We start from the raw sequence: 13,447 nt of genomic DNA, 5'->3' as shown, positions 1-13,447 counted from the left end.
ATCTCCTGTAAGCAAGCAGACAGCTGCAGCATGCAGTTAACAAGATAAACAGTACACTTACCTTTATTGCAAGAAGATGGAAGTACAGGAGCAGGGGTGGCTTGCTACATTCCTTAAGGACCTTGGTGTATTGAGGGCCATTTGGTCTCCTTATATATAAAAAAAAACCTGCTATAGAGGGAACGCAATGAAGGTTCACCAGATTGATTGCTACGAAGGGAAGAGTAGGAACAATATTGGATTGATCAGGCCAAAGTTTGCTTGAGTTCATAAGTGTAAAAGGGGATCTCATGGGCAGTTTTGAGAGACTTTTCTCCTGGTTGGGAGGGATGGAGATACTCAGTATCAATCACAGTCTCAGATGTCAAACTTGGAACCGAGAAATTTCTTCATACAAGAGGGAGTTGATTTGCGATGTACTTCTAGCTGTGGAAGCTATCTACAGTATTTAAAGAGATTGATACTTGGACGCAGAAAGTACCAAGCAGTATAGAGAGAGTATAGAAATATGGAATTGAGATGGAAGATCAGCTATGATTAAGTAATGGTGGTGAAATGAGCCTCAAGTAGCCTTCTGTCTTTCTAGATTTCAATGTCCACATGTGTTTAAAAGGGCACTTAACAAGTCTGTGTTAGTAAGATTTCCAGGAAGAAAATATAACAGAAATTTTAGATTACAATATAGAGTTTAGTTATTTTCATTGGTTGGCATACTTGTCAATGTGTTTCTAACCAAATGGTACACAGGTGAGGAGTATAGAGTGCCTTGAAGCAGTATTCTGCCACCATAACTGTTTTCACATTTTACTGATTTTCTAAATTAAAAAATATATTGAAGTAGGAATTTTTGAGCTAGTCTACAAAACATTGTGCATCATGTTAAACCAAAAGAAAAATTCCAAAATGTGTCAACAATTTACTAAAAATTAAAAACCAAAATTGTGAGATGAAAATGTATTCATCCACTTGTAATTATTATGCTCACTTTCCTCAGGTGCAATATACAGTATTAACTTACCAACTCATCTAATTTGTTGATGTAGAAAATTGGGGCATCAGGTTTTCAATGAATTCATAAAAATAAATACCCACTTTCTGTAAGGTCCAACAGTGTGGTAATTTTCAATAGACCATGCCAAAATGAAGATAAAAGAGTATTCAAGAAAACTCAGGGCAACTACGATAGAGAAGCAGAAATCTGGGGAAGGGAACAATACCATCTCAAAGGCACTGAACATACCTCAAAAGCTCAGTGCAGTCCATCATGAAAAAAGTGAAAAAATATGAAACTACAGCCTAGGTCAGGCCACTCCTATAAACTTAGTTGACGGAGAAGAATGGCACTTGTAAGAGAGGCTACTGTGATGCCAACAGTCACTATGAGCGAGTCAGTGATTGCAAATAGAAATGAAAGTTCATGGCTCCACAATGTCTAAGGCCTTGCACAAAAAGGGTATTTGTAGAATAGTGGCATATTCTTGCCCATAAAGACTTTGCAAAGCATCACTTAGAAGATACTATAAAAATGTGGGAAAAAAGATCTTGTGGTTGGATGAGACTAAGGTAGAACTGTTTGGCCTCAATACTGAACACCAAGTAGCACATGTGGCGTGAATCTAATACTACATATTAGGCAGATAACACCATCCTTATTGTAAAGTACGCTGGAGGTAGTATCAAGCTATGGGACTGCTGTTCAACTCGAAATTTGATCAGGTTTGATGGTAAGATGAATGCTGCTATATACAGAGAGATCCTGGATAAAAACCTGCTATCCTCTTCCAGGAAGCTTAAACTAGGGAAGAACTTCATCTTTCAAGTAGGAGAATAACCCAAAGCACGTTGCTTGAGCAACCATGAAGTTGCTTTAAGTGGGGAAACAATGTCCTTGAGTGGTCTAGTCAGAGTACTGACCTTAACCCAATCAAATATCTCCAACAAGTCCTCAGGATTGCTGTCCACCTCTGCTCCACAGCTAACCTGGCATAGCTTGAGCAATTTTGTAAGAAGGAATGGGAAAATCTTGCTCCAACACGTTGTCCAAAGCTAATAGAGACTTATTGAAAAAGACTTCAATGGAGCGAGAGGTGGTTCAACTAATTACTGAGCAAAGGGGGATGAATACTTTTTAACTGCTGATATTTCAGTTCTTGAATTTTTAGTTTTTGATGCTTTACATATTCCCTTTTTTTTGGAGCATGTTATTCACAAGCAAAAATTCTCAGTTAAATTGATCAAAATCCCTGGCTGTAATATTCATTTATGTGAACAAAGGGTTGAAGAATAGTTTTACAAGGAACTGTACCTAATGCAATCTACATTAATCCCAGGTCCAGCCGAAAAACTTCATGAACTATCATCAATAGTGTTCTAAAATCAACAGGTCCAAGAACTTCCTATTCTTCAAAAAATTAATTTCTTTACATTTGAGCATCACTAAAAACAATAACATTTATTCTCAAATTATCCAGCAAAGGTGATGATGGTGACCTGCCCCTCAGAATCATGAAGCATTTTGTTAAACTTGTTGTGAATAGCACAATGACATAATTGCACTGTATTTTTGTTTTTCAATTTCACTCCTTATTCACTATGTCATGTTATTAAATCTGCAATGAAAGCAAGCAGCTGGGACACTATATCCTGACTCTCATGTCATTTTTGAATGGAGTTTGGCTGACAGTCCAGTTGATGTACAACACCTCAGCAAGGCCAGTACAACTTGGTATAGCAACGGTCTAGTCAAGACTGTAAGAAGGGAGTTGTGGACACAGCTTAGCACATCACAGCAACCAGCCTCCCCTCCACTAACTCCTCACTGCCTCCGTGGAGCAACTAACATAATCTAGGTCATGGGTTAAGGGTGAAGGGTGAATTGTTTAAGGGGAACATGAGGAGAAATGAGCTCCCAGGGCAAACTCGATTTCAATGTTTAAGAGGTTTGGATGGGAAGGGTGTGGAGGGCTATGATCCGGGTGCAGGTCGATGGGACTAGGCAGCTTAAATAATCTGGCATGGCCTGGATGGGCTGAAAAGCCTGTTTATCTGTGTACTTTTTATAATTCTCTGCTACTTCTGTGAAGTGGGGATTGTTCTCACGCCTTCGCTACCCATACCGGCAAGCTCTGAATTGGGACTGTGCCTCCCTCAGGACATTTCTGCCAACTTCACCTCATATTTTTAGCCACTCCTTGAGATGCTAATTTTCATCTGGTTACATTTTTGAAAGATGTCATAATATTTTATGTTTATGATGCAATATTAACTGCAAGGCATTGCTTTTTGATGATACCAATTTTATATCAACCCACATAACAGTGGAAAGGTCAACATTAGCCCACAAAAGGATGAAGAGAAAATTATGCCTGATCATCTCCATCTTTCCAACTCTGCAGCTCATATTGAAGGCTCATAATTTGCTTACTTATTTTTTTGTCAAGGCCCGCTTTTCATTTCCTTCAATATTCTTTCCTCAAAGTTTACATAATCATTGACTTGAAATTCTGATCTTAATTAAATTAGAGTAATCATGGCAATCATGGCAATTAAAGCCTTTTTTCTTGAGAAATGATGAGCTTCAGATAACAAAAAGCTGGAATTCTCCCCTAGATATCTGTGAATATTGGAAAATAAGACTTTTAAGAGCAACATCAATATTTTTTGGAAGAAATAAAGAGATATTGAGCTATGACTGATAGAGACACTAACTTGCAAAGATCTATTGTGGAGTGGTCAGCTTCAGTGTTTTTTAATTGGTAATTAATAGTTTGCCCTTACCTACAAAGTTAATGATTCAAGAAATTATAAGCTTTGTTATGCAATTAGCATCAACATTTTCATCTCCAGTAAATATAATGTTGCAGAGCTGAAATGTAAGTGTTTTCAGTTGATTAAAGATCAAGATACAATTATTTATATAAAAATCATTTGAAATTATAATAATGCACATTTCATTTTATTCAATAGTTGCCAAATGAACAAGCAAAATTCATGAATGGCATACGTACAGCAGTACTAATAAGATTACAAAATATAAATATCAGATCTATAACATCTTTCATAACCTTGAGCATACAAAGTCACACTTCTTACATTAATTTAAATCCAAAAAAACTGCAAATCTGATATTAAAGCAGAAAATTCTGGAAACAATCAGTGGGTCAGGCAGCATCTGTGAAAAAGGAACCATGTTTCATTTCGAAGACTGTTTTCAGCAATTTCTGCTATTAAGCCAGCTTTCTTATCTTTCAGATACTCAAGGCATAGCTCCTGATCCCTATATTACTGTAATTAAAATATCAATTTATATTTTTTATTCGAAACAGACTAAAGTGATTAACAAACCAATTCTAGAAAAGTATAAAACAATTTTTTCCAGACATCCAGACGCCCGCGGAGGCTAGACAAGACAGTATCTCCAGTAGAAGATTCTGAATTTAGACACAGAAAGAAGTTAAGTTGGGACATAAAAATCATGCATTTCTCAGAGCTTTGACCTTGGGTGTTTCAGACTAACTTATGGCTATAACTAATGAGTAAAAGAAAATAGCCTTTATTTTCAAATAAGAAGAGAATACAATTTGAAACTGACTATTTGCTGGTCAAATTTCTATTGAATGTGTATTTCAATAGCTGGAAATACACAACATTCATATATATCCGGCCATCACAAAGCCTCCATTACTGTGTGAAAAAAGGGTAAAAAAATATGGTTTGTGATCTGTTCATTCATGAAAAAAAACCTGCTTGTTTTCTTATGTTATGAAGTGTACACTATTCACAGTTGTGAATTACCAGTTTACCCAGAATTCTATAAAAATAGATTGTGCTTTTATTCATTTTACATATGCAGATCTGGGTAGCAGAGATTTAAAAAAAAAGCACAAACTTGTATTTTAAAGAAAAGAATCAGTGCGCAAGAAACCACAGCACAAAAGCTGCAGTAACTCTGAAGAACCTTATTTTTTCAACAAATAATAAATGCAAGAATAATTCATGATTTGATGTTATGTAATATGAATTATGCAGCACTATAGCTTTTCTGTCTACAGTATTAAATTTTAAACTGATGTACAGTTCATTTTTATATCAAATTTGCTGTTTATAACTTCCAGTAATGCATTTTGCAGCGTTTATTGAAACCAGCACGAAGGGAAAAACATACATGACAACTTGACATTTGATGATTTAATTGAGGTGCAATAATTTATAATATGGTTAAAGGCATGGCAAATTTCCATGCAGTGTAATCTTTATAGATAATATAATTTCTGATTATCAGAAATGCAAGTTCAACAATCTAATGCTAATCAGTGGATTCTGACAAACAGAATAAATGACTTGATGGAACAACTTCTGTCACGGTTTGGGTAATAATGACGCCTGTGTGAAACCTTTATGATCTGTTGAACATTCTTCATACAGATCTATAATGATTATCATTATCGCATTTAGTATCAAGGCAAAACAACTTTCCTGTATTATTAAATTTATACACTGGAGTTTCTTGCAGTGAAAATTCAAAATTATAATTTATACTTTTGTTCAATTCTACTGTAATCTTGATTGTTTTAGGGTGGCATTTACAGATTTGCAGCTTTTACTCTCAACTTTGCTCCTTTCCTCCCCAGAACACTCCGCGGTGGCCCCCCCCACCCCCCCAAACTCGGCCCCGACCCATGTTTCTCAAAACAGTAATAAAATTCTTTGGTTCTGTAGCAACAAAATGTACAATCCCACCAAATAACTCCACTGCATCTACTACAATAAATACTGCAACAGAATGAAACATTCTGCAAAACCGAGTTCTTTGCCACATGATCTCTGTGGACAGAAAATGCGCTGTAGCAATTAAATTGCAAACATTTCAGAACCAACTAAAACTAAGATTTTAATAAATGAAATATTAAGTATCAGTGCTACCAATTTACTGTAGATTCGAAATTCACTTAGGACCAGCATTTCCATACATTGCAAATGAAATGTGTCCTAAATTATAGTTAGTGAATAAAGTTGCACAATATGAAATAATGAAATAGAAACATAATTATACACTATTTGTAGTACTTTCTGATGGAAACATTTGTCTATCAGTGCAAGACATACACATAACCAAAGTTAGTGACTTACATAATTATGCAGTGCAATCACTTTTGAAAGAGAAATGAACTGTGATCTACTAGTAACATGCCAATTAACCAGATTTGACTTCAACTTGTGTGAATCAACATTCTGATTTTGATAATTTTCTTCCAGATTAAGCAGCAGGTCGAATACGCATATTACAAATAATTTGTAACTACAGTACAATTAGTTAAACTAGGAAAGAAACCACATTCTTAAAATAGGAATGCAGTCAAAAGCAGAATAACTTAACTAATGTTAAAGCAACAAAAATCAAATCAATAGTCAAGAAGCATCTTTGCTTATTTTATATATAGAAACCTAATACAGAATTTAATGTAAGTTACTTATCAGCCGAAACAAACAGAAATGTCAATATTCCTCTTTGTCTTTTCAGAATTAGTCACCTGATTTCACTATTTTATCAAAGTTCGACTGAAATTCACCACTGTGATGCTGAGAGTCCAACTCTTCCTTACAAAAGTGTTTGCTGTGAAATGCTATGGCTTGGCACGACCTCGTTCAAAAGCATGATGCTCCTCATGAGCTGTAAAAAAGCACATGGATAACAGCAGTATTTTAATTAATAAGCTTTAAAAATGTCACTATTTCTTTATTAAAAGGAGTCCAATCCCCAAATATAAATAGCCTGTTAATGTCAATTCACAATAAGTGATCACTGTTAAACTTGTGCACCAAGAATCAGGTTATATTCACCTACTGTGTTACATTGCAATCATTGTGGGAAATAAGTGTCTATCCACATTTGACTGGAGATGCTAACAATGGGATCTTAAATAACAGGAAAAAGTAATTGAGGAAAGAGTAAAGGATGTTCCAATGCAGAGCAGATCAGAAGTGTAACAGAATGAGAATTAACTTCATATATGGAGGATGAATTTCTAATTCGCAGCTAGAGGTAGTTTATCACTCAATTTGCTATTCCACTTAGTGATATACTGCTTAAAGCCATCTTTCAAAAAGGACAGTTATCTAGACTGATGAGACCATTTTGTGCAATCAAGCTTTGATATTTTTGATTAATGACAAGATAAGCTCCCAGAAAAGAATTGGTAAAGCCTCAGAACTTGCAGCCTGTTGATCTTCTTCTATTGGATCAAATACTGTGTTTTGTTTGTAATTGTTTTTCATTTAAATTTATGAAAAGCAGTTCAATATTTGTAGAAAATCCAGGGACAGAGGGAAAGAACTTTAAATATTCGCAATGACAATGGAAAATACTAATGGGATTAAAGGTTGACAGGTCTTCTAGATTTAGTACTTTGCATTTTATGGTCTTAAAATTAGTAGCTACAGAGGTGGTGAATGACCTTCCAAAGATCACTTGATTCTGGAAAGGTCCCAGGAGACTGAAAAACTGCAAATGTAATACTCCTGTTCATGAAAAGAGGGTGACAATAGCTGGAAACTACAGGTGAATTAGCCTAAATTATATCTATAGGAAAATGTTGGCAGCTGTTATATTAGAAATAAAAAATATGGATAAATATATGATAGTAGAGATGATGTGGAAATAAATTACATTCATGAAACTTAGTGACGTTTTATACTATGTAATGAGTTGGGAATCAATAGAGGTGGTGCTTTGAATTTAAGCAGCTTGCTTGGATATAGAGAACAAAACTTCATTTTACCCTGGACATCATCTCAACAAACCTATTTTTCTGGGATTTGTTCTATAAATTTGTGCAATATTTACAGTTACTCTATTCTCCCTTAAAAGGAGCTGTATGGGACCTCAAACTTGCTTGGTTGAAAAGAGTCACTTCCAGTAAATTAATTAATTCCAGGTCCTTGAACTAATCTAAACATCTATTAATACATATACTGTACATATGACAGAATAATGTTACAAGTATAGCTATGAAAGAAATCCAATTTGTACTGTGAATTTTGTTTTAAGTAATCACTGGTTTGCGATCAAATGACAGGAAGCTTAAGAAGAGTGCAACAGAGGGGGAGGGGATGAATCCTGATCATCAAGATTTTAATTTGGTACATCCCAACTAATTTCTTTTCAAAATAGAAACAAAAAAAATGAGCTGAGAATCTTCAGACAAGTTCAAAAATTTCAAAAGGAACTTTTGTTACTATCACTATATGGTAATTTCTGATAATAAACAAACAATCATCAACTTCTTTATTTTCTAATGTGCTAGAGGTTTTTTTGATGATCAAAATTAAAACCACTGCACAGGGCAAAGTGTTGCATACAAATGAGTGGAAGAAAATTACCTCATCACTCACATCAACAGTTTGCAATCAACAGGGTTAATATGGAGTTACAGCAATGTATATTTATGAGTAAATGAATTTATTTGAAGAGGATGTATAATCATTACAAGATCTGAACACAATTTTATCAATATTTTCATTTTATCTATTAGTCAACAGAAATAAGAGGGTCTCTTCTGAGTGTTATATAGGACCTTAAAATTGTAATTTAAGAATAGGGTTTTAAATGGAACTTAATCTGCAAAGGTGCCTGAATGCTTCAATATTTCTTATGAATTACACGAAGAATTCATTTTTCCCCCAAAACCTGAAGATTTTAGGCAACAAACAGGAAACTGAAGGAACTCAGTGGGAAACCTCTGCGGAGGGGATAGTTGATGATTTAGGTTGAGACCCTTCATAAGTCAATACATATTGTAATTACATATAGACCAGACCAGGTGGAAGTGATAGGGTAATCTGTAAACTAGTCAGGTTATTTTTATAAGAATCCTGGATATCCTTTTAATGGATTACTGATCATCTCAATTGTTAGTCCACTGAGAGCAGCAGTGCCAATTTCATTTAATATTTTGCTTAAGAGCTACTACCAGATGGTAACTGGGTACCATGGTTATCAAATATAAATAAACAAAATCAGGATTTACAGCCAAATTGAATCGATACGCAGAAGCAATTGGCGAGGGGAAAAATGGTGGTGGATGGGGAACTCAAATTAACATTTATGTTACAATGTAAACTTCAAATTGTTAAGAATGAAATAAAAGTTTCATGAAAAAATTTAGGCATTAATACTTACGCTTATAAAACACTGCCTTAAAAGTTACTTTTGGGAGAAGCTGATAAATCTTTTGTATAATAGTTACTTCATTTGCTCCAGCAGCATTTACATTCCAAACTTGAATAATGTCTTCACGATCTCGAACACTGACACTGACACCAACCACCTCATCATCTGTGGAAAGTAACATCTGCAATAAGTTATAGATCAATCTTTATATTTTCACTTTAAAATATAAGCAAAGCATAATAAGAAATAATTTGCATGGAGTTATTCAAAATATGATACAAAGTATTTGTCACAGGTGTGAATGTACCCCCTATCCAAATTTGTAATGTAATCCCCACTAATATTAAGTAACCAATAAAGATATAATGGTGAAGATCAACTTTTCAAAGTATCCTCACCATCTTAGTCGACAATTTAACAGTTAAGTTGTTTGTAAGATCCATTTTTAAATGAACCTCGGCACCATTACACATTGTAGCAGAGTGAATAGCAGTCTGTTAGAAGCTTGATACAAGCTTCAAATTAAGCACTTTAAAATCATCGATATTTAAGCATTAAAAAACTATCAGATCTCTGTAATGTTCTTCACCAGTCATGAGTGGAAGCACAGAAAAGAAGTCAGGATATGGTAGGAAGCAAGAGAAAAGAAGAGATGTAGAGACAAATACGAAGATACAGAATGAGGAATAAAATGCTGCCAAGAATGAAAGCATATCTAAATAGAAAAGCTGGAGGCTAGCAGTGGGATACCCAAGTATGGAACAGATGGCAATGGGGTCGACAGCATGTCAGGTATCATTATAAAAGCTAAGTTATGACTAACCTGTTTGCTTTTGTATTTTTGCTGGGCATTATACAGAGAGCACACTTGATAGTTAAAAGGGAGGTACATTTTCGTTGTACTGTGCAAGTGAACCTGTTTCTGCTTTGAAAACTGTTCCAAACGGGGAGCTTATTTTTTTTACCTCTAGTATCTGATTTAATGTTTCTGCTGTACAAGAAATGCCATCATACATGGCACATCTATGATGCAAAAGGGAAGGGGAACAAATGTTTTTTTCCCAGATAAGCACACTAATCAGAAAATAGACAAAGTTATCACTAATCATAATATTGAACATGGAACACCACAGTGCAGGCCCTTTGGTCCACGTTTATTCTGCTGACCCTTTAACCTATACCAAGTTCGATCTAACCTTCACCCCCCCCCACACACACACACACAACACTCCATTTTTCTTTCATCATTGTGCTTATCCAAGAACCTCTTATTTAATATATCTGCCTCTACCACCACCCCTGGCAGCACATTCCATACACCTACTAATCTCCGTGTAAAAAAAATCTACCTCTGATATCCCCTTAGACTTTCCTCCAAATACCTTAAAGTTATGCCCCCACATATTAACCATATCTGTTCTTGGAAGAAGTCATTGCCACTCATCTTGTATCAAACTAACTGTATCTATAGGGCTAACAAGAGCTAATCTGATCATTCAGATCCATAATTGTGTCAAGCGATAGACTTTCAAGTGATGGTCTTCCTTTTCTTACATATGTCCATATACAATATGTTTTACAGTGGAGTCACCAGAAACAGGAACTGTGCCAGTTTCCATTCTCTAAGTTTTTTCTTGGGTGGATGGGGCATTGAGGGAAAGGGTACAACTTTACATGCAACTACGCACTGCACAACATTTCTCCTTCTCCTATGTGAAATAATCTAGCAGAATTTGGAGAAGCTATTCCAATCCTTCTTTCCTTTAAAATATTATTTGCTTTTAAGGAATTCAAAGCCACCACTTTAAGACAAGGGAAGTGGAAATCTTGTTATTTCATCAGCATAGAGCACTCCAAATTCTCGCTTCTAATCTTGAACAACTTAACCAAAAAATGTTATTAAAAGTACTGAAGGCAATGATGTCACCCATATGCCTGATCTTACCTTCTGCGCAGCAATCTACAAATTGTTCACCAATTGTAGCCAGTAATAACTCTTTCCAAACAGCAGACTATCACAAGAAACAGATAAAGAACTCCTCTTAGTAATGTCTTTATAAATTCCTAATACTTAAGATATTTGCAAATATGTATCCCAAATATGAAATTAACCATCTAAGCAAGGTCACAATGCAAGTTCAAAAATTTAAGAATGGCAATAATTCTGAAAAGAATTGAATTGATGAAGAATTCTTAAACAAACAAAATGATTGCATGATCAACAAGAAAGCAGATTTGATAGAATTAAGTCTTACATCTCTAATCTGTGTTTCCGAAGCTTGGTTTTAAAACACTTTACAATGAATGTTTACATTTTAAAACATAGTTATGCTGTAACTAAAGAAACAGGATAACCAGTGCCTTATATACAAGCTATACAAGTCTTTACAAATTATAATAATGACTATGTTATGTTTCCAGAAATATTACATTAGGGATGCATATTACATTGGATAAGCAACAACTCCCTTTTTTTTTTGAAAGGGAAGGGGCATGAAATTTTAGATTAGGTTAGATGACATTAGCATCATACACACCAGAGTGCAAAGAAATTCTTTGCTTGCATGAAGTTCACAAAGCAAACAGCATATATGGTAATAGTAAACACAAATATGAATACAGAAACAGTAAATTGCATCTGTCTCAGACTTGTACGGAGCATCACATTTTATACTTGAATCAATATTTTGACAAATGATGGGACTATAATTTGAGCCATATGACACACACAAAGAATATTCAATTGGAATTGGGTTGTTCTCTGTTTATATATGACATATAATTCAAGTTTAAATGTCATTCAACAATATATGAATACTCATGAATACCCCCAAACGAAACAGCGTTATTCTGGAGCAAAGATACAAAATACAGTACCAACAATCATACACAACACAAAGCACACATAGCACATACAAGACAGCAGAAAAATACAGTACCACAAAAAATATAAAGTCCAAGTCCCTGAGTCCTTAAATGTTGCAGCAGCCTGTAGTCAAACACAATATATCCTGTCTTCTGCTGAGCAAACACTAGAGGACAGCACTGACTCTAATATGTACACTGCACCACACTGTCTCTGGCACTTACTCTAGTGGAGTGCACAGACTTCGATGCCTCTCTCTTGGGCAGCTGCAAGCAGATGGCACCACGGCTTGAGGCCTAGTCCTCGCTATGACCGTGGCTACGCAGCTCCCCCACTGTCCACCAATAAACCAGTGTATTTGACTTGCAGCTTTCCACGTTAACAATGTCCAACAGGGTTTTGTGATCACAAGAAAAACAACTAAGACAATCACTCGCTGTTAAGACTGCACACCTCCTTCATGCTCTGACTCCAACGTCTCTCTGACGGAGGCAGAAGCACAGTCTGCACCAAGTCCAGCTCCTTCAGTTTCTCTGCCAACAAGCAATTCATTAATGGGGTAGATCTAGAGGACCTTAACTTCTTAATGCCTAGTAGGATCTTGCGAATATGAAAAATGTTTTAAAAAAAAGACAATTAACACCTTTCGTTAGCTTTGTGGAAGACACTGCATCCGAGTGTACCAGCATCTTAACAGAAGGTTAGCAATACATAGCTCAAATTTCAGGCTATCTCCATTCATCATGTAAAAGATAAACGTTCCAAATAAGAGCCACTATTCCTTCAAGTCACCAGCTGGAACGTGGCTTCCTCTTTCTGCACTGTATCACGTACTTTTTCGATGGAGACAAAAATGACTGTATGCAGAAGTGATCCTAGTCATTCTTTTCACATCCTTAATTACTGAGCTTTTAAACTTAAGAAAAAAGCAGCAACATTTGGTTAGTTGTAAATCTCTCTCAAAATTAAGGCATAGAAGTTCTGATTTGAAACTCTCCTTCTGCCTACCCCCCAAAGCAACACCCCCCCCACCACTACTATCGCCAAAAGTAAAGGAAAACTTTGGATTTAAGTAATTTCAATCCTTCCCATTCTTTCCTGTTCTGCTTCTTAAAAAAATCAAGAACTTAAAGGTTGATAATGCCTACTAAATGCAGGTTTGAAGATTCTCTCTCTCTCTTTAAATAGCTGCAAATGGGTGCTTCAAAAATTGTATGTCATGTTGACATCAAAAAAGAAAATAAAGTACTTTAACACTGAGATCACAGGTCCACAACCTGGGGTCCACAGACATTTCAATTAATGGTAGAGACCCATGGCATAAAATGGAATCCCTGACTTAGACAAAGGTACAGTATCCAGAAATACTGTATCTACTTAAGTACTGCCAACTTTTAATATGATAATGGCCT

At 35.4% G+C, this 13,447-nt stretch overlaps 1 protein-coding gene across 1 annotated transcript in view; it reads right to left on the bottom strand.

The window, feature by feature from the left end:
• Positions 1-3,948: 3,948 nt before the first annotated feature.
• Positions 3,949-13,447, bottom strand: part of eif4e3 (eukaryotic translation initiation factor 4E family member 3) — a 65,378-nt gene continuing 55,879 nt past the window's right edge. Inside the window, exons 5-7 of the mRNA XM_063068390.1 lie at positions 11,115-11,181; positions 9,179-9,334; positions 3,949-6,670 (exon numbers count right to left, since the gene is read on the bottom strand). Coding sequence (XP_062924460.1) covers positions 6,624-6,670; positions 9,179-9,334; positions 11,115-11,181 — 270 coding nt within the window. The 3' untranslated portion in view covers positions 3,949-6,623. The remainder of the gene's footprint in view (positions 6,671-9,178; positions 9,335-11,114; positions 11,182-13,447) is intronic.

This window comes from Mobula hypostoma, chromosome 15, assembly GCF_963921235.1.
Source record: "Mobula hypostoma chromosome 15, sMobHyp1.1, whole genome shotgun sequence".
Taxonomy (NCBI): Eukaryota; Metazoa; Chordata; class Chondrichthyes; order Myliobatiformes; family Myliobatidae; genus Mobula; species Mobula hypostoma.
Note: the sequence above shows the minus strand (reverse complement) of the source record. Positions and strands in the feature narration are given on the sequence as shown.